Source organism: Mesoplodon densirostris, chromosome 16 (genome assembly GCF_025265405.1).
Source record: "Mesoplodon densirostris isolate mMesDen1 chromosome 16, mMesDen1 primary haplotype, whole genome shotgun sequence".
Classification (NCBI taxonomy): Eukaryota; Metazoa; Chordata; class Mammalia; order Artiodactyla; family Ziphiidae; genus Mesoplodon; species Mesoplodon densirostris.
In genome coordinates this window covers 45,717,417-45,739,322 of record NC_082676.1, presented here as the reverse complement: position 1 = coordinate 45,739,322, position 21,906 = coordinate 45,717,417, and the positions used below count along the sequence as shown (strand labels likewise).

Below are 21,906 nucleotides of genomic sequence, written 5' to 3'. Positions count from 1 at the left end.
CGGCCTGTCTCGTCCTGCAGCGGGGGAGGCGGGAACCATTTCTGGAAATGCCACAGTACAGATCAGTAAGGTAATAACAGCCCCCAGAGCGTCCTCGGGGCTCCCAGCCCCTCCCCAGGTAGGCTCAGCAGGGGGAAGCTGGAGATGCTGTGCACATCCTTCTCTGGAGTCCGAAACACTTCTACTCCAGTGGCCTTCAGAGGCTGGAAGCAAGGTGGCAGCGACTCCAGGGGAGCTCAGGACCTGGGCAGAGAGAGACAGGGCGTGGGCTGGTTGCAGCCTCTGGACCTCAGGCCCCACCTCGGCAAAGTGGGGATAAGCCTTCCTCAAGGGCTCCGAGATTGGACAGTATCTGTCTTGGTTTTTCCAGAAGGAGCCGCACCTCTGGACGAGTCTCTAGCCTCAGGCCCCAAGCTAACTCCAGACACCAACGTGGGTCCAAGAGACGAGGGCCCAGATTACCTCCTACAATGTTCCAGAGGGCACTTCTACCTCACTGGTCCCCGTCATGGCTTAGGCAGAAACAGCCAGACAGCTGGGGTCTCTAGGGGTCTGTGACCCACCAAAAGGTGTGTATATGCACAGAGGCCTAAGGGGGCAGAACCCTGCCACACACATAACATCATGTTGTACACCCTGAAAGAGGTGTGTGCATGTACATACACACAAGGAAAGGTCTGGAATGCCACCCAGAGTCATTATAATGACTTAAGAAACTTCTATTTTCTTTGTTTCTCTGAAAGGAACATGTATTGTTTGCACAATAAAGAGAAGGAAAATTGGAGCTGCTGGATGTGTTTAAATAATTAATCTTTCACCCTCCTTGCCCCCCACCATGGGCACCACACAGGGCTCTCGGCTTAGACCCAGGAGGCCTCATAACCCATGTCTGTGGCGAAACCCACCACCCCACCTAGGGCCCGAGCCAATCAATTAACATGGCTTTTAAAAGATGTTTCCAAATGATGCAGACAGGGAAGAGCGGAAAAGGGAGTCCCTGAGCTGAAGAAATCCTTCACTGAAGAGCCGTTCTCTCAAGTGCTTTTCCCTAAGGAGCCTGAAAGGCCAGGCATTCTGAGAAGACACCAAGGACGCAGCTTCATTGTGTTAAAAATTAGTGCCAGGAGAGACCTCAGTGTGACTCCAGCTTCCTCCTTTGAGGAAAAACCCATTTAGATACATCTGGAAAATCCTCACACACTCAGTATTTTGGGGGCCTGCTCCAGGCCCTACACTGAGCGCTGGGGACACAGATGCTCCCCTGCCTTCAAGGAGATCTCATCCCGGTGGGGGACAGAGGCGCCATATGGTTAGTAAGGAAGCCTCGCTGTCAAGGGGCGTGCAGGAGAGCTTCTGAGTGGAGGACCTGGAGGAGGGCAGCCAGCTCAGGTCCAGAGGGTCAGGGAAGACCTCAGCTTTCCCCTGGAGCTGGTGTGGGGATGAACCAAATTGGTCAAACTGCAACCACCAAAATGCTGGCTGCGCAGAATACAATGTTGCTCGTCGTGTTTATCTCAGGGCTGGGGACCAGCTCAGAGTCGATCCCTCCTGATGAGCCAGGCGGCTGCACCTGAAGCTGAAAGGAAGGACGCCGGGGATCGTCTGTCTTCCAGACACAACAAGCCTCCCAGGGCCGGACACTTTCTCTTCCAGGACTAGGGAGAACTGAAGTCCCAGTTTACACCTGTCGCCCCAGAGTTATTGTGATAATGTCTTTTTTCACTCAAGACATCCTGGTTTGGGGAAAAAAAAATTATAGTCATCCTACCCATCTGTCCACCAAAGCTTCATGGCAATCTTCAAATGTCTCCAGTCAGCGCCAGCCTGCTTGCCAGCCTTAAGATGCCGTCACAACTGTGTTTTCAGCCTTCCTCTGTCCACTTGCCCAGAGGTGAGAACCTGCTCAGATGATCATCACCTGCAGTGAAGCCTCCCCTGATCCTCAGCCCTCCCCTAATCCCCTAGTTCTACAACCCTCTGTCCATTTGCTGGACTCCTAACCTTGATCACAGTCCTAAGTACTTAGATTCTGCAACAATCTGTTTGCCTTTCTCCTCACTGGTCTGTGAGTTCCTTGCAGACACAGACTGTCTCATTAATCTCCAAATCCTTCCCTCACAGCCCAAGCACCTGGCTTATGGAGGCATTTGGTAAGTCTGTAAAATTGACGAGCCACCACCAACCATGGCTCCCGTCAAGGTCCCTCTCCCTGGTCCCAGCTGCCTCGCAGAGGTGTCACTCGGGGACACTAACATTGCTCAGAAGTGGGCAGGAGCCCTGGTTAGGCTGCCACTAAACAGCCAGGAGGCCCTGGGGCTCAGGGTCCCCACGATCCACAAAATTAGGGGCTGATTTGGTCAAATGGTCTCAGTGGAGCCTTACAGCTCAGACATTTTGCAACTCTGAAGTCTAACTTTCATCCTTCTTCTGAATAGAAATCAGGCCCCAGTGATATCACAAGCCTCAAAAATATTTGACCCAGCAGTTTCACATGTAGGAACTGAACCTATGGAAATAATCACACAAGTACCAAGATTTATGTATGAGGACGTTCACTGCAGCATCATTTGTAATAAGAAAAACTGTAAACAAATCATGGTACAGCCATATGATAGAATACTGTTAACGATTCCAAGTTTGTGTGCCTGACGCCCAGTGAGGCCAAATGGAAACATCAGAGTTTGGAGCAGAGAAAGGTTTATTGCAGGGCCACGCAAGGAGATGGGTGGCTCACGCCCCACAAAACCCCAAACTACCTGAAAGCTTGCAGCAAAGCATTTTAAAAGGTGAGGGAGGGGTGTGGCTGGTTGTTACAAACTTCTTGGTGCAGGAATCCTTTGTCCCCATAGGTCAGGTCACCATGTTCCTGTAAACCTCCAACAAGCCAAGTATTATTCTCTGTTCTGCAACATTTTATCTCTGTATGAGCAGAAAAGTGTAATACTCTTAAAAGGTATAGCCCTTGGGACATTGGGATTGACATATATACACCTGTTGATACTATGTATAAAATAGGTAACTAATGAGAACCTTCTGTGTAGCACAGGGAGCTCTACTCAATGCTCTGTGGTGACCTAAATGAGAATGAAGTCCAAAAAAGAGGGTATATATATATCTATACGTAAAGCTGATTGTAAAGCAACTATAAGCCAATTAAACAAAAAAAGGTATAGCTTTGAGAATAGGCTGTCCTGTATATTTCAGGCTACAGGCAACATTCTTAACTGGAAGCAAAGGCAAGAGAACACAAAGATTAAAGTAAAAGAAACAGATCTAACATGGAGTCAGATTTGTTCTTCCCTATCACAATACCATCCACCATTAAAAACCATGTTTTAGTAGAATATTTAACAACATGAGAAAATGGTCATGTTAAATAAATCAAAAGGAGACTACAAAAACAGGACCTCTATTAAAAAAAAAAAAAAGGAAAAGGAAAATCATACATGTTTGCAGACAAATAGGGAAATGTTGAAAGAAAATTCACCAAAATATTAACAGTGGTTTTCTCTGGGCACTGGAATTAGATGACCCTATTTTTTTTTTCTGCATTTTTTACATATTCTTCTACAACATTTTGTAGTTGGAGGGGGAAAAAAGGCTGTTAAAAAATGTCAACCCTCTGTTGTGTGAGGCCAATGGTAGGCAATGGAGGAAAATGCCATAAATTGTGAAAACCAGAAAATTTCATCAGAACCCTTCCCAAAGCCAGCGGCTGTGCCTTTGGTGGATGTAAATGACATAAACCAGAGGAAAAGCAGGACATGGGCATCAAATGGAGCCGAGACAACCTCCTTGCACCCAAAGGTGGCAGGGAAAGCAGCCCACCTCATTGAAACCCCCCAGCCACTATCTGTCCCCAGATGAGACTGACCTAAAGGCTCCCTCTTGTCCATCTCTATCCTTTCCCCATCCCCTTCCTCAGATCACAAAGACAGTTTCTGGATTTGCCAAGGGCCTGAGAACTTATCCAATTCCACCCAGGCGTCCTAAGGCCTGCTCTGTGCCAGGCCCTATGTGGGGTACTACAGTCAAGAGAAATTGGATCAAGACCTGCCTGACCTCCCTCCCAGGGAAGGAACCCTTCCTGCAGGTCACCCAGCCTCTTCTTGTCCCCCTCCAAGGACTGGGAGCTCACTACAATCCATGCAGCTGGGGCCACACCCATCAGTCTTAGAATAAAAATCCTCCATCCCAGCCCACCTTACTCCTCAAGGCCTTTCCTCTACCATCCCAAGTCCTGCCTTGTGTTCCATCCAAGGGTGGGGCTCACAGGCGACCAAACCCATTCCCTCACCCCCTCGGTCGTTAGGCATTCAAAAAGCCCTTTCATCATCTTGGGCACAGGCAGCACTCCCGGCCTTGCCTAGCAGGCAGGTGAGGTGGTGTTTATAGCCCAGGAATAACTGGATGCTAATTCCCTTCTGTAGAAGAGCGACTGAAGTTTCAATTCCCTCCTCTATGAACTCTGAACTGGGGCTAGCTGCAGCTGGGAGGCCGTGACTGATGCGGAGCAAGGGGCTGTGTGCACGTGTGCATGCACACGCATGTGCGCGTGCACACACGTAGCTCAAATCCAGCCCACGTCCCCACACCCACCAAAGTTATTCTTATAAAGAAAGACCTCGAAGTAGAAGCCATCAGCCCCCAACTCCCTCCCCAGTTCTGTCAATGAGCCTTCACATAACACCCCTACCCTCACTTTCAGGTGAGCAAACCTCTTCCTGCCAGGCGTGGTGTTCCTCATTAGAAGCAACCCCAGTCCTGTCTGTCCAGTCCCTGTCACACCTAAAGCAGGAGGAGCTGCCGATCCGTTATCCTAGAAACTTCAAGGACAAGTGCCATTTCTGCACATGAACAGCTGGTCAAGGCCTCACCTCTCTGACACACCAGCAAGCCCTGAGTCCCACCCACTCCTCGCCCCTCACACGGCTACACCCTCCCCAACCCCCATTCTCAGACAATCCATTAAGAGACCTTCACCTCCCTACTGTCCTCAGGCGAGACTCTGGTCCACTGAGGGGTCTACTCTCTGGGAGGGGGAGGAGTGGGAGCCCACGTTTTGAGAAGCAGGGGTATGGACATCATCTGGACTCCAGGCCCACCTCAACCACTAGGGTAGCTGTCAGACCAAGTCCCCCACCGTCCCTGAACTTGAGAAACAGGGACCCTGCGTCTTCTCACTGTTAAAGATGTTGTCGAGAAGAGGACGGGATGTAAGTTAGTCCTCCTCGGAGGGGCTCCCCCAAGGCACCGACACAGGCCTCACCCCTTGCTGCCCCGCTCCCTGCCAGGACGCTCCCCTTCACCTGGATGCTGGCCCTTGAGGAAGTTTTGAGTGGAAAAGAAGCTCTCTAACCAGCGTTTATATAACAACAACATAAGCATTTTATTTTTTCATTAAGCTTCTTAGTTTCTTAGTATCACAATGGAATGATGAGAAAACAAGAACAACAAAAAAAAACCCCATGGGTCTGCAAATCTCTGACAAACAGCAGAGACTTCAAGGCAATTGAGGGGGAGGGAGGGAGAGGCTTGACAGAAGTGCCAAAGTAGTTCCAACATCCTGCCTCTCCTTAGCCGGCTGAGCCGGGGGGGTGGGGAGGTGGAATGGTGAGAAGGTGGCACCGTCACAGCTGTCCTTGGCATCTCTGCCTCGTGACTGATACACGCATGATCTGCACGGACCACCCCACAGGGTTTCCCGTTGCCTCCCTGGTACCTGGCCGCATGATCCCTGCCTGCTCTAAACCCCGGGACACCCCGGAGCCAGTTCTGCTGGGTGGGTGGCAGGAGAGGAGCGTGGAGGGGGGTGAGGGCAGGCGACGCCGCTCCGGGCGTGAGAAGCCGAGGAGTGGCCGAGGCCCGTCCGGGAGATACCCATGGCAGCAGGCGGAGGTGGTGCAGGTGGCGGCGGCAGGAGTCCACGTCCCTTGGGCGGTGAGCAGGCCGCACCTAGAGCTTCACGGTGCCGGGGGGCAGGCTGTCATTGCAGAGTCTGTAGTAACGCAGGTCGTTGACCAGCCTGTGCACACTCTGGGTGAACGAGGGCAGGTCCTGGAAGGCAGGGGCACAGCTGCAGCCCAGCCCCACCCAACACCCAAAATCACCCCCACCCCACCAGCCCACTCCTGTCCCACAAGGCGTCCGGAGCTCTGAGAACATTTGACAAAACACGCAACTTGACTCATTCTTGCCCCACGTGTCAGCAAAGGCACGGTGGGAGAAAAAGAACAACAGCTGATACTGCCCTAGTGCCCACCACGTGCCAGGCCCTGTCCCAAGCGATTCAGAGACAAGTCGTTTAATCCTCACTGCCAGCCTGCGGTGCAGGTTGTTAGTGCCATCATTTGAAGGATGAAGAAAGCGAAGCGCAGACAGATTAAGAAACCTGCCACGGGTTATACAGTCAGGAAGGCAGGGGATTCAGACTGGAGTCACTCCCGAGCACGGCTACGGCTCCCCTCCACCACGGCCGGCCGAGCCACATCTGCAGAGCCCTTCTCCACCCAGGGCTCCAGGCAGGCCCTGCCAATCAAGAGTCACAGTGGCCCATATGTCTCATGACACCTAGCCTGCTAGGCCACAGAATACAAACAGAGAAGGCCCCTCACAGCAGGAAGCCCAAATTCAACCGTGGACCACTACAGGACCACCCGAGGTCTGCTTCTTCATCTTTGGATTGGGATTACTGAAGGCTGGATTGCAAGTCCACAGGCAAAGTAACATCAACGGTGCCTGTCCATACCCCCTAGGCCACCTGGCTAACCTCTCCTCCTCTTCAAAGTTTAGCTCAAAGCCTGCCTCTTCCAAAAAGGCCACTTGGATACATCCTGTTTCCTGGCTCCAGCGGGCTAGGTCGGTGCCTCTGCTCCAAGCTCTCTGAGGCCCTTGGCTCACCCTGCCTGCGGACAGTGAGGGCAGGCCCTGGGGGCAGAACCCCCAGCTCCAGATCCCGCTTCCTGGCTCCACCAATCCCAAGTTCTGTAACTGCCAACCAACTGCTGCCCTTTCCGAGCCTGGGTTCCTCTGTGAAGTGGGGTTGAACAACAGGACCTACACTTCAGAAGGCTGCTGGAAGACTATAAAAAAGCCGAGGCAAATAAGGTGCTTGGCTCAGCGTGGTCCACAGAGGGCGCTGTTGCCCATCTTCCCAGCAGGACTCCTTAAAGGCAGGGAGGCATGAGCTCCTGGACACCTGGCACAGGGCTGGAGTAGAAGCCAGCTTCAAACACACAGTGGATGGATGAATGAATGAATGAAGGCACTGATTCCTTTACTTATTTCATCCTCAAAACAAACCAAGGGATATTTTTTAAATCAGTGGCACCCAAATGCCAAATTCGAATGTCTTGAATGGAACATGGCAGTATATTTCTGCATTTTTAATAAGCACCCCAGGTACTCCGATGCATACCTATCAATAGCTTTGAAAACCACTGCTTTAAATCAAGAAGTTGACTGAGAATGACATCATTAGAAACTGATCATTAAATATTAGGATTTGGCCTCCAGGATAAGGATGACAAAATACCCAACTGGCTGAAGTGAACTTAACGAAGCTCAGGAGAAAACAAGATCAACGTCAGGGAGAGAAAGTTTCCAAGACAAGGGAAAACAGGAGCTGAGTCTAAGAAAGAACTACCCTGACACGTTATCACAGATGAGACAAGCAAGGAAGACGAAGAGTTTGCTCCAGCAAGAGCAACACGCAACCCTGGACACTGAAGTGGAATGGGGACGGGCTGTTCTCGCACGGCGGTCAGGTCAACACCACCAAGAGGATGTGGGAGAAAGAGAAGGTGTCACTGCATCAAGTGTGAGTGGCTGAAAGACGAAAATTACTTATTCGATAGGAAAAGTTCCAGGAAGAGCCTCTTGGCGGGCAAGCAGCCAAGACTTAGCAGCTGAAACTGGAAGGAGGAGGACAGGTGAGGGCCCAGCAAGGAGGCCCCAGGACAGGAGAGGCTGGGCACCACGGGACCCGGACACACTAGCAACGATGGCTTCACGTGCATCCACAGACCTCACCACCCCAGTTCTCACTCAAGGGGCTGCCCAGGCGGAACAGCCCACCTGACCGTCTCTGGGTGGGCAGTGGGAGGCAAGAGCATGAGCGCTGTGAGGCTCCTCCCAGGGCCTGGCAGCAGGTCAGCCCCACTGAGCCTGGCATCTGGAAGAGCCCAGGGCCCCACCGCTAACTGCTGGTGCTTGGGCTCCCAAGCATCAATCTTCACAGCCTGTCTGCAAGTCCTGGCTGTACTGGCTCACGACCCAGAGGAAACAAGAGCTGGGCCCCAGTCAGAGGTGGGCTCGACAGGGTGCCAAGAAGCTGAGACAAATCAGGCAGACAGCTGGGGCCAGAACCGGGCCCAGTAGCTGAGACGAAGAATATACGTGCTGCAGAGGCCACCATTGGGGGACAGCGTGTGCCCCTCAATCCAGCCACGGCACCGAGTCATCCAGGAGCCCGCACAAGCTACAGTGGAGCCGCCGAGGGCACAAAGCACGCGTGAGGCAGCCTGCCCCCTCCTCTCAGAACAGGTGCCAGGCTTGAGAGCCCACGTCTGCCCTCCCTTTAGCCTGGCCTCTCTCTCCTCACCCGATCCATCTTGAAATTCCGCCCCAGCACATTTTTCTGGTTGGCATCCACACCGTCACAGCTAGTCAGGAACTCTGGGAGGAAGGCTGCGAAAAAGCCATCGAAGTCCACAGAGGCCATGTTGTAAATGGCGATGCCAATCTCCTCCTGCAGGAGGTCGTGGGACTTGTGAACCAGGACCTGGAGCAGCACGTTCACAAACTGAAAGAGCATGGTGGTCCGGAAGATCTTCTGCAGACGGAAAGAGCAGGGTGAGCCAAGGCCGGGCGGGCTCCCTGCCTACTCCCTGTCGTGCTCCACAGCCACTGACCTGAGGAGGGTGGCCTCGGCCTGGGCCCACGACACCTCTGATGAAGAAACCTTCATCTGAGAGCTGGGGCACTTACCTTGTGGTACAGCTTCTGCTTGGTGTTGAGAGTCTCCAAGTAAAAGAGATTTTGTTTAAATAGGTGGATGTCAGGCTGGAGAAAGGACTGTCCAAAAGCCTAGGAAATAAGACCACCATTTTATAAGCAGCCTTTCAACACCCTCAGACCCAGCCCTTCTAGGGCACCTCCCTACGCCCAAAGCACTGACACTTGGCGGCGGTTCCCCACGCCGACGCAGGGCAGGGGCACCTACTGCCTCATCCTCCTGGCCTGTCTGGTCAGATCTTTGGAACGCTCCTGTGTCGTCTGAGCTCCCAAGTCCTCCCCACTGGGCCTCACTTATTTGGTCTCATCTTGCACCTTTTGTAATAAACCTCCACACCTTCACAGGATCTGTCGTTGAAGGAAGCAGCTAACACCTCTAGGCAAGTACCTCAGCCATCTTAGCAGATACCAGAGGCTGCCCTCCCCGCCTCAAGCCAACCACTCGCCCATAAGCCACCCTCTCCTTGGCATCCCAGGTCTTATAAACCACAAATCCTTGAAGGCTCCTTCACACCTGGCTGCCCCTGCCTTGGGGTTAAGCAATAGCAAATTTTTAAACTACTCTGCAGTTTCTGGGCTGTGGGAGTTTCCAGTTCACCCCCCACCCCAAACACAAAGAGCCCTGCTCCCACAGAAAGTGACTGAGGAGGAGTGGGGGAGGCCAATGAAATGTAAACCCAGTGGTGGGCAGGACATTCCCCAGAAAGAGCCAGTGATGGCCTCGTCATTCTGTCCTGGGCTGCTAAACTATGAGAAGGGGGTCTTATAACCCCTGCTGTAGTGATAAAATCTCCAAGATGCCCAATTGTTTTATTTAGTTTTTAAAGTCGGGTTTATTGAAGTGTAACACAGAGTGAAATGCACCCTCTTGAGATTCACCATTGTGTAATTCTGACCAACACACAGAGTCATCAAACCACCATAACGATCAGAACAGAACATTTCCTTCTCCCAAAAAGTTCCCTCATGCCCCCTTTGTGGTCAGTCCTCTCCCCTTACCCTTAGGCAACCACTGCTCACTCTCTATTCCCCTAGATTTGCCTTTTCCAGAACATGTGTCATATGATGGAATGCAATCAGCAGTATATAGCCCTTTGGAGCCGGACTCTTGCACCTGGTGGAATGTATTGGGAGGTCACTGTGTTGTGCGAATGAGAACAGGTTCCTTTTTACTTGCTAAGGAGCAGGTGCCACAGTCTGTTTATCAAGCCACTGGCTGATGGATATTTGAATTGTTTCCAGCTTTTGGCAACTACGAAAAAAGCTGCTATAACATCTGTGTACAGGTTGGGGGAATATATGTTTTCATTTATCTTAGGTAAAATATTTAGAGGTGGGATTGCTAGATCACATAGTAATTACATGTTTAACTTTATAAGAAACTGCCAAACTGTGAAGCTGTTTTCCAAAGTGGCTTTTACCAGCCCTGAGTGGAGGACCAGCCATCAAGAGTCTTGAAAGCAAGGACAGAGTTGAAGAGGGAGGTAGGAGGGGAAGGAGAGAAGGCACTTGAATACTCCAAATCCAGGCCCGTGATGGGGTGTCAGAGATGGAAGTTCATGAAAATAACTGCAAAGACCAGGGGTGCGACATCCGCTCTTCCACACAGGGAGAGCGCGTGAGCGTGTGTGTGTGCGCACACGCTGGGAGGAAGCTGAATGGAAGAACGGTAGAATCCGCTGGTTTCCCCGTGACGAAAAGCTAGCACTGAAAAACCAAAAAATAAAAATAACTCTCTACTTCAGCCGAGGCTTAGAATAAAAAAGTTGTACGACTGAGTGCAGAACAAGGAGTGCGCCTGAAAGCGGTCCCTGAGCAGCCGGCCACCCTGGCACGGGAGGCCGCCCGCCTCCACAGTGGTGTGTGCTCAGCCCCCAGAGCTCACTCTCTAGGGTTTAACAGTCGCACTTGATCAGAAAAGGAGACAATCACAGGGCAGTGCTTCTCCCAACACGGTACAAGCCAGAATTATCTCTCAAAAATGCAGATCAACTAACACACTGCTGCAGGTAAGGAGGGCCCCAGGTGGTCCTGACGTGGGCAGCCTCCTCACACGGGGGGCAACTCTGCTATAAGGCAGAGGGAACTGAGATGTATCCAGCATCCTGGGTGCCATGAACGCTGTGTACACTCTCATTTAACCCCACAACAAACCCACAAAATAGGCACTATTATCCCTACCTCACAGATGGAGAGACTGAGGCTCCAAGAAGTTAACTAACTTCATAGGTACTAAGAGGTAGAGCTGAGCTTCAGACCCAAGACCACGAGGCTTCAAAGTGCCACCGTGTGGCGCCTGCTGCAGTGGCCACGTTAGAGGCAGTGGGACCATATGCCACAGAAGCAAAGCAAGGGACAGTCGGCCAGTGGACCCAGGTGGTATCCAGAATGATGCCTGTCTGTTCCTCGATCACAAGGCAGCCTCACCAGCTCTGCCACATTACCTGCATGATGGCACTGAACTGAGGCTCATTCTCCATCTGCTCCTCAGCAATCCCCCTCTGGACACTGGCCAGGATGGTGGACTTGAAGAAGTACCTCCAGTTGTGATGGAGTGTCCGGAAAAGGAGCTCAAACAGCTCAGCCTTCACATCAGGGGAGGGGCGCTGTGGAGACACACACAGACCCTCAAACCTTCAGGGAGCCACTCACAGCCTGGGCCCAGAGCAGCAAAGAGGCCTGAGAGATGCCTCCTAACAGCCAGCAGTGTGTTGGCTGGCTTTCCACCCTCACTCTCGTCCTGTCAAGCCCCCTGTGGGCCAGCAGTTCAAACGAGGAGTTCTTCGGCAGAGACATGGCCACAGTTGAGACACAGAATGCCTGGGTCGGTGCCAAGGGGCCCTTTTTCTGATGGAAGCACTCAGCTTTTTAAGCTAAGAAAACAAGGCTACTAAATGGAAAACAATTAGGAATATGGATTTCCTGCTGAGCAAGCAGCTGATCTGATCTGTCACGTCTTCTTGGTGGTGCTGTTCCTTTGCCAGTATAAAAAAAAAAGCTGTCCCAGCTAACCTGTTGGTCTTATGCAACCTCTGAGGATAAAGACAAATAAGAAGGTTTAAAAGAGGTTCTGCCCTCTATAGAAAAGGAGTTTAAAGAGCACTTAGAAACCACCGACAGCAGCGTTAGAGGGCCTCCAGGTGGAAGCAGCACCTCGGGGGAGGCACCGTGTGGCGCTAACTGCTCTCCCAGTCTGTCTCCTTTCTCAATGGCAAGAGGAGAGGGTGAGGGAGGCAGGCTCAGCAATAATTTTCACATTTATCCAGAACTCTCCAAGTCACTGAAGAGCATGACAGGTCACATTATTCCACAGGTCTCAGCAGAATTAAAAATTATAAGGCCCAGATCTATTTAATTCAGCTTTGATTAAAGTTAAATTAAGACCAGGGGGCACCAACTTCCACGGCAGGAATCCTCAGAGGGCGCAGGTGTGTTTAATGATGCAAAGCAACTGGACTTACTTAAACCTTAGTTTGGGCAGGTAGGAAGGTTAGCCCTTATTTACGTAACTATTACAGAAAACTTAAGTTAAATATATATTTATTCTGAATTTTGTCATGCTGAGTGGCTGTTTTCTAAGAAGGACAAAGAGCTTTCTAATGATGAAAGCTTTGAATGGTTCTAAGAACTTGTTTTGTATCCTTGAGATCATGAAATTTCTTAATAGGAAAGTGTTATGAAGTGTTATTACTACAACATTTGTTATGTTTGCTGGAGAAAACCATATATTCACCTAAAGTTCTAAATTGTTTGCCATGGGACACTGATCTTACTTATCAACCAACCTTGTGACAATTAACCTGTTATGCTTACACCAGATTAGCTCTAATTAACTCAACCAATATAAAAAAAACATACCACGCTAATGGCATTCTTTCTCAGAAAAAAAAAATATTTTATAAGAAAAATAAAATAACTAACAAATTAGCTTTAAAACACAACACATTTTCCTCAATATTTCATTCCCTCCCCCATCTCAGGCAGGAGGCAGCACAGGGGACCACCCCAGCCCCTCATACCTCGGCGATGATGGGATACACCTGCTCCATGCACAGGGAGATGATGCTGGGGAGGAAGGGCTTGAACACCTGGCCAGGCTCCTGGACCACCACCTGCAGGATCTTCAGGAACTTCTCAACCACCCGGCAGCCAGTACTGCCTTCGTGGAGGATGCTCTCGGCCAACTGTTCTCTGCCGACAGAGAAAGCACACAGTAGCCAAGAAAATGTTTCTCTGGGGAGCAGTATGAAAACCAACACTTGTGGCAAGTGAAGGAAAGGAGCAAAAAGTCCCACACTTTGTAGCCAGGTCGCACCACTTCACATGTGGAGTCTGAAAACCTTGGACACAGCGGGTCTGTGGTTACCTGGTAAACATATTGAGGAAAGTCTGTATGATCTGCTCAGTGAAAGGCACGCCCATCTGTACTCTAAGGCCTCGAAACAGAGTGAGGAAGAAACTCAGCATCTCATCAGTCACATCTACATAAAGGGACAAAGCAAATGATTAGAGACAGGTACACAGGGATAAACAGAAGCCCTTGGCTTGATGCACTTCCTTCTGCAGTCTGCACTATCCTTTCTCTCTAAGACTTCCTGCTGGAAGAAATTTCCCCAACACCATCACAGCCAATGACGGAAAGTGGGAAATGATTAAGGATGTGCTGAGAGAACAGCTCTGGTACAGAGAACTCTGCCTGATGGCTCACAATAGGAAAAGAAGGTCATCTCGAAGCCGCCCTCACTGCCCAGCACCCAGCGCCACGCAGAATTCTCACTGCAGGCGGGTTATTTTGTACTCGCTAATGCAACTACTGAACTGGGTCAGCCCCTGAGGGCTTCAGCCACTTCTCTATGACTGATAATCTGCAGTTGGGTCCAGGGTCAAGGGGCTGAAAGTGGACAGTGAGGGTGTACTCAGATTGCATGGCCCTGGGCTATTAAATAGATTAACTGCAGAATATATTGGTTACATTTAGTGTGGCTCCACTTCCAGATCTAAACAATCATCTTGTAGAGTACGTTATGGCTTGAACCGCACACACTCAGGGGCAATCGGTGAACATCTGCTGACTGAGAAGCCCTGGATATTTCTCTCCTAAGACTGACAAGACCACTGTAAGTGGTCGTGAGAGCCAGGCGAGTACATCCAGAGACCCAGAGAGAGCCTCTCTGAGTGACAGTGACAGTGTGCGGAGGTGAAGCATCTCAGCAGAATCCACCTTGCCGTGTAAGTAAATGAGTGGAACTATCAGAAAAGTTCTCCATCCCGCTGCAACGCCCCTCTTACTCCCATCCATTCATGTTCCCAAGTGACTCAGCGACACACGACAGCACTGCCCTCCGCCTTCACCATCTAGGCCGACCCCACCAACTGACTTGGCCTGCCCTGCAGAGCTAAGCAGTTACTCCGGTCCTTGTCAGCACCACCCAGCAGTGAGGCCTGCGGCCAGCTCCTACCTGACTGATGGATAAAAGCTGGAAAGAGGGCCAGGGAGACCTGAACGGATTCCTGCAGGGACTGGTAGCAGATCTGTCGGGACTTGGTGGATTCCCCAGAGATATTCTCCACGATATCTTCTAAGACACTAAGTGTCTGGTGGATAATCACTTTGGCTGCAAACCAAGATTAAGTTGCCTGTTATGACTTGTCTGAGGATAAAGCAGGGTAAGAGGGAACACAGGGAAGGGGAAGAAACCTGCAAAGTTATTCAGAGGACAATCACACAGAAGTCTCTCTTGACTGAGTTATCAATCTCTCTCTGTATCTCTCTTTCTACATCCTTTTCTTCCTTTTTTTGTTCCCTTTTTACTGTCAGGACTCCAGTTGCCTGCCAGCCAGCCTGCTCAGTTTTTTGCCTCTATTCTGCCTCTATCCACCTGAAACATGTCCACAGAGAAGATGAAATGTCCCTCAGGTTAGGTGTCTTGGACTTAATCAAGACTGTAAGATGGTGATAGACCAGTGAGAATGTTAAGTGTCACAAGGTAATCACCACAGACAAGAATGGACACATGCAGATCAAACACCCTCCTTCAACTCCAGACATGGCTCTAGCCCGGTAATCCACACAAGCACCTGCCATGCACATCTACTGCTGCTGTGTTAAGGAATCAACTGCCTGATCAATTCTTGGTCTACTGGGCCTGAAAAAATATATATAATTATTATTATGTTGCATTATATTATATTGTAATATATATTGTATTATATGTTACTGACGATAAATACTTCTAACAATCCCCTGATGTTAAGAGCTCACTGATGACTCCATATAGCACACAGGGGAAACAGAGGCAGTGGCTAGCAAACAGGCAGGATCTCAGAGGACAGAGCAAGGGCCTGCGTCAGAGGGGCCTGGATGTGAATTGCACGTGGTCAACACAGCTACACATGGGGGTGGGATCCTCATCGGTACACCAGGATTGGCCAATAGCCCCCACCTTTGCAGGGTTGCTGTGAGGATTAGAGACAAGGTTCAGAATGATTCTCGCAAAGCACCTGACATATCAGGAGATGCAGCACAAGGAAGTTGTCACCATTCCCCAGCACCTGTGGGGTTTTTCTTCCCACCGGCTGCCTCAAGAAGCCCCACAGGGCTCAGCCTGAGCTTGACAGACTCGACGCTGGCGTAGCTCCAGAGGAGGAACTGGAGCTGGGCTGAGAGCCAGCCTCCACCTGCTAGGGCTCTCTGGGTGGCCCTGACCCCCAGAGCCCACCAGCCTCTGTGAGGGCTGCAGCATCTTCCAGGGAAGGGGACAGCAGAAAGAATCCAGGCTTTAGAGGGGCACTGGGCCAGGTTTGACTCCTGACTCTGCTTATTCTGACTCTCGGTTTCCTCATCTGAAAACATGGAGAGATGACACCGCCTCACTCATAGGACTGGGCATGAAAGAAGACAATGGCTCGCAACAGGCCTGGTCCACTCAAGGCTGGTCACAGGGATGCTAGAAACTGAGCTCCTGAAGAAGCCATTCACTCACAACACTACCAGCACACGGATGCTCACTGAGCCAGAAAACTGCACCTGGCAGACGCTTCCCCAAGAACACACAAGGCACAGGGAAGGCAAACAGAGTCAAGAGACCAAAATCTGACCTCTGATGTGAGCGTATTTAAACAAGAACCAAGATTTATTCACAAAAATGTGCAAGCGGAAAACTAAAAGCACAACTAAATATGCAATAATAGGAAAATGGATTAAATATGCAAAAATAGGAAATATGTAAATTGGTACTTCCACAGGATAGGATGTTATAAAACCATTAAAAACACTGCTTTCAAGAAGAAAGGCTAATTAATAATAATAAAAAGAAAGGTGTGGGGGGGCTTCCCTGGTGGCACAGTGGATAAGAATCCACCTGCCAATGCAGGGGACAGGGGTTCGAGCCCTGGTCCAGGAAGATCCCACATGCCACGGAGCAACTAAGCCCGTGCTCCACAACTACTGAGCCTGCATGCTACAGCCCGCGAGCCACAACTACTGAGCCCGCAAGCCACAACTACTGAAGCCCACGCACCTAGAGCCCGTGCTCCACAACAAGAGAAGCCACTGCAATGAGAAGCCTGTGCACACAATGAAGAATAGCCCCCGCTCGCCACAACTAAAGAAAGCCCGTACTCAGCAACCAAGACCCAACACAGCCAAAAATAAATAAATAAATAAACAAACTAATTAATTTAAAAAAAGAAGAAGAAGAAGAAGAAAGGGGCAATGTGGTGAAGAGCAACGGATCTGGAGCCAGTCAGACCTAAATCACACTCCTGACGCCACCACTTCCCCTGTGATCCAGAGCAACATACACCTGCCAGGCCTGGGGTTGGGGGTAGGGGGTACGGGATACCTTTATTGTGGACAGATTGGCAGACACTCCCTGAAGCTGGTGATCACACTGAGCATCGCCAATAATGGGATAAACAGAAGTGATGCAGTGGAAGTACACGTCACTACCTGGGTGGTATTCCTGCCAAAAACTGCTGGAAACAACCAGACAGAATAAGATTATGGGACTTACTACAAGAAAACAGGTCTGGACGCTTTAAAAATGTCAACGTCATGACAAACAAAAACTAGGAATATTTTTCTTTATTAAGAAACTAAAGAGATGTGACAATCAAATGTAACCCATGTTCCTTGAAGGTATCCTTTTTTAGAAAGCAAAAAAGAACAGTTTGATAACAACTAGGGAAAATTTAAATGTGGTCTATATTATTAAACAACATTATTGTAACAATGTTCCACAGCTTGGTTGGCTGTGTTAATGGTGTTCTGGTTATATAAGAGAATATCTTGTTCTCAAAGATAAAGGTTAAGTACTCAGGGATAAAGTGTTGATGTCACCAACTTCCTTTAAATGGCTCAGTTAAAAAGAAAAAGTGTGTGTGAGGTCGGGGAGAACACAAATGTGGCAAAATATTAACAACTGGTGAATCCTGGTGAAAGATATCAGTTTCTCATTTACTTAATCTTTCTTTTAAAAAATTTTTTTTTACTGAAATATAGTTGATTTACAATGTTGTTTTAGTTGGAATGGGGGTTTAATTCTATTTTACTACCATGTATTTTCTTGGCTGCTTTGGGTCTTTGTTGCTGTATGTGGGCTTTTTCTCTAATTGTGGCAAGCGGGAGCTACTCTTTGTTACAATGCGTGAGCATCTCATTGTGGTGCCTTCTCTTGTTGCAGAGCACGGGCTCTAGGCGCGTGGGCTTCAGTAGTTGCAGCAAGCAAGCTCAGTAGTTGTGGCTCGCGGAGTCTAGAGAGCAGGCTCAGTAGTTGTGGCGCATGGGATTAGTTGCTCTGCAGCATGTGGGATCTTCCCGGACCAGGGCTCAAACCCCTGTCCCCTGCATTGGCAGGCGGATTCTTAACCACTGCGCCACCAAGGAAGTCCCTCGTTTACTTAATCTTTTAACTGTTCTGTAGGTTTGGAAATTTTTCAAACTATAAAGTTGGGATAGGAAAAACTTTCCAGCCTTCATTTCACCACTTGTAGAACGAGGATAATAAGACATAGCTCAAAGGGCTATAGGGAAAGCTAGGTGAAATAACGTATATAAAGTTCCCAGCCCAGTGCCTGGGACAGAGTACACACTCAACAAATGTTAACTATGTTTTTCATTACGTTTACTGTGGAAATCATTATGCTATTCAGCAAATATTTCCTCACATGGTGGCAATCACACTTTCCACTTCCTCTGAAGTTAAGCCCTGGCCCTATAACCATTCACTGTCCAATGAAATGGGAGTGGAAATGACAAGCATCATTTCTAGGCAAGAGCTTTAAGAACCACTGCACAATTCACCATGTTCCTTTCCCAACGTAAGCACGGACTACAACCGAGCCATCATCAGCCTGGGTCCTCGAGTGACTAGAATAAGAACAACCTCCCCAAACCCCTGACGCAAGCTGGACACATAGTAAGAGCAAGAAAATAGATGTTTTCCCTGCATTAAGCCCCTAAGCTTTGCGGGTTGTTTGGTACCACATAGCATAACCTAGCTTATGCTACCTGATGTAAGTACATGCAAGATAAAGTGAGAAAAGACCATTAAGCTTTATAAAACATGATTCCACAATAGCTGTATGGAACCCCTGGGCAGATTACTTGATCTTCACATACCTTAGTTTCCTCATGGATAAAATCAGGATAATTAACAGTACCTAACTCATAAACAGTACCTACTAGAATTAGATGAATTACTCAATGTAAAACACTTAGAACAAGGATCAGACAAAGACCAGACTTTGAAGGTTGATGTTGGCACAGCCAGAGATTTGATGAGGATGTAAGATCGCCAAGGCAAGAGCCTGGCACACAGGATGCCCTCACTAAGCCAGCCATTCTTATGCAGCTATATAACTATAAAATATTCTTACAAATAGAAAAGGGAAGACAATGAGGAATCAAACCTTTGCTAGACCAGGAGTCAGGACAGGTCTGCAGGGGGAGCTATCATGCCCCACCACGTATTATTGTCAGTTACTACAAATAGGAAGGTGTTGCCTACTTATCCCGCAGGAAGAAGAAAATTATTCTCCCACCTGAAAACAGTCCAGCAAATCACAGACTAACCAGTGAGAAGTCTTTATACTTTGGAGTCCCAGGTTCCTTCAGTGGACTCTGGTTATTACAGCCCCTAGCAACTCCCCCTTTTACCCTATAAAAGCAAGTTCCCCTTCCTAGTTCTTTGGATTTGCCTATGGTCTGCCGTAGTCCTCATATCCTGAGAACTGCAATTCCTCTGGCTATTCCCGAATAAACTCACTTTTGCTGGTAAAATAATTGGCTATTACGGTATATTATTATTAAGGTTGTTAACAATAAGACGGTTAAAAAGGTTACTTTCTAAAATACTAAAAATAGTGAGATTTAAGAGTTTCTTTTTCCACCTGTATACCATTCTAGTATTTTTGTACAATTAGCATATGTTAATATTTCTAATTATAAAAGTAATGCTTTTTTTAAAAAATGTTGAGTACACATGACTAACATTTCACAAAGCATTTTTGCTGACATCAGCAATGTTCTATTATTTTCTTTCTGTGAAAATAGACTGTATTTTCAAAATATTTCTTTAATATTTGTTATTTCAGGAAGATTTTTCAGAGAAAGCTGATGCCTTCTACTTGAACTACTGAGTTCTCTTGATTCTTTTTTTTCCTCCTCCTTTAATATAAACAATCAAACTTGAAGATTCCAAGCTCTTTCAAAGCCTCTTAAATGTATTTGGAGAAAGGTTAGAAACGGTTTCAAAAGATAGTTTCATGTTTCCCAGTGTGTAGAAGTGAACTGCTTTGATTGCTTATACAAGTATCTGAAATGGATCAAGAATCACTGTAGGATGTTTACCCACGGAAGGCATCATCAAATAATGCCTTTAAATGGATGTTTTCCTTATTTTGGACATTTTAAATAAGAGACGGGGCAATCTGCATTCAGGAAATACGTTCATCTGATGTGTTCACTGAATTCCACAGGTGAGCTGGATTCTACCCCCGAGTCCGACTCTGCTGCCTAGCAGCTGCGTGACTGTGGACAGATGAATTCACCCATGAGCCCCAGATGCAAATCCCATCTGCCACAAAGGAAGAATGATGCCTGCCCTACCTATCTCCCCAGGCTGTCCCTGCCTAGGGGCCACTTACTGTCATCCAGGGGCATCTTCCTCTGTGGGGCGACAGCATTGGGTTTCAGGTTGTGATAATCCCGGGAGAGCGCAGAGATGAGGCTGGCATGGTTGATGGAGCGCACAGGCCACTGCTGCTCATTCTCTGGGAGGTTTGGCCATGGAAGCAGCAGGATATTAGAGAGGGCTCGGCACACCAACACCTGCGCCTGGAAGAGAACCCAAGGCGTCCATCAGAAGTTTACAAGCAACATGGGCAGCAGAGGGGCTGTGCCTGACATAACCTTCAGTACCTACCGCACACAGCGAGCTCAGGCCTCAGGCTCCTTTCTTAAAACCTGGGCCTGGGACTTTGGTCCAACTCAGATAATCCAGGGAGAAAAGAGAAACTGAGGCAAAAACACAAAATCTGGGTCTAGCACATCTCAGGGCCAGCCTCAACAATCACTCTTAGTGCTGGCACTTCCCCTCTAATTCAGTACTTGAAGCATTACAGAGGGAGAAGTCACAGACACTGAATCCAACCTGTCCCTCAGCTGCCGCCTTCTGACACCCTCCGAGAAGCTACTCAGAACAGTGCTGGTAAGAGTCTCTTACAGTCAATGTGCCCTTGGCGTCAAGTCAGAAGCAATACATTCACATCCCAGGTGCTTTTAAGTAACTGCTTTGACTCCCCTATGACCCCACCCCCGTTCTGTTGTTTTTAAACTTCTAGCCTGAGCCTCCCGGAAGATTTTAGGAGAATATACTTGTCTGGAGTGTCTCAACCCTAAGAAAATAGACATTTAACAACAAAAGCAGACTGTTTTAAACCAGAAAGAATGCAAAGAGGACTCTCCCAACACCAGCCAAATTGCCAGCTCTTAAAGCAGCATAATCTCCACGCCTCTTGGGAGGAACATTTTATGTGTGAATCAGCACACTGCCTGTGTTAGGAAGGTCCTGACAGAGAGCACTGAGGCTGCATCGGTGCCACGCATATAAGAAATCCACCTGTGTTGGCACAGCCTGTAAGCTCTAAGTGCAAAAAGAAAGGCTAGACTCTTCTTCCTCAGCTTCCCTGAGCCTGAGCCACATGGCTCTGGGGACCCCAGGGTAGCCCTGAGGCCTCACCTTATCAACCAGCCGCTGGGCAGAGGCATCGGTGATTCTGTTGAATACTTTCTGTACTGCGGGGATGCTGATCAGAAAGACGGGTCGCACAGTGGTGGCCAGTGAGACCAGTAAATGGCATGCAGATAGCAGCAATTTGTCTTGGACCTGGAGAGGGAAGAGGACATGATACGTCAGCTCACAACATCTCCTGTGAGACTGGTTATCAGAAGAACTTGGTGAGGCAGCCACAAGCTAAATATGGTTCTTGGATGCCAAAGTATACCACCTAGGCTCTGGCTCAAAGAACTTTTCCTATAATGATGCCCAGCAACAAGGCATCCTCTTCCTTGCCACATCCATAGCTCCTGCCCTCAAGCCAGGACCACCCCGCAACGCCCCCTGCCCAGTTCCTCCCATTCTCAGTCACCAGCATCTTTGAGCTCAGTCACTTCTCAGCTCAAGAATCTACAGTGGCTCCCATCAGCTCTTAAATCACATGGCGAACTCCTTGGCATATCATTCAAACAGCTGGGGATTGTTCATCTCACTCTTCTTGCTCCAATCAAGCCAAGATCTCTCCACGCAACCCCCCCCACTTTCTGCACTCCATCAATCGCACCAGGCTCGCCTACTTCCTTCACCTCAACATGCCAATCAAAACCTTGGT

The 21,906-nt window shown here is 49.0% G+C and overlaps 1 protein-coding gene across 2 annotated transcripts in view; it reads right to left on the bottom strand.

Annotated features, from left to right (window-relative positions):
• Positions 1 to 5,364: 5,364 nt before the first annotated feature.
• The window catches only part of XPO6 (exportin 6), a 110,080-nt gene continuing 93,538 nt past the window's right edge, over positions 5,365 to 21,906 (bottom strand). For both annotated transcript variants that reach the window (XM_060120131.1, XM_060120130.1), the window contains exons 16-24: positions 21,258 to 21,404; positions 20,164 to 20,353; positions 14,475 to 14,630; positions 13,382 to 13,496; positions 13,035 to 13,206; positions 11,460 to 11,621; positions 8,989 to 9,087; positions 8,603 to 8,833; positions 5,365 to 6,057 (exon numbers count right to left, since the gene is read on the bottom strand). In XM_060120131.1, the coding sequence (XP_059976114.1) occupies positions 5,956 to 6,057; positions 8,603 to 8,833; positions 8,989 to 9,087; positions 11,460 to 11,621; positions 13,035 to 13,206; positions 13,382 to 13,496; positions 14,475 to 14,630; positions 20,164 to 20,353; positions 21,258 to 21,404 (1,374 nt within the window). In that variant the 3' untranslated portion in view covers positions 5,365 to 5,955. The remainder of the gene's footprint in view (positions 6,058 to 8,602; positions 8,834 to 8,988; positions 9,088 to 11,459; positions 11,622 to 13,034; positions 13,207 to 13,381; positions 13,497 to 14,474; positions 14,631 to 20,163; positions 20,354 to 21,257; positions 21,405 to 21,906) is intronic.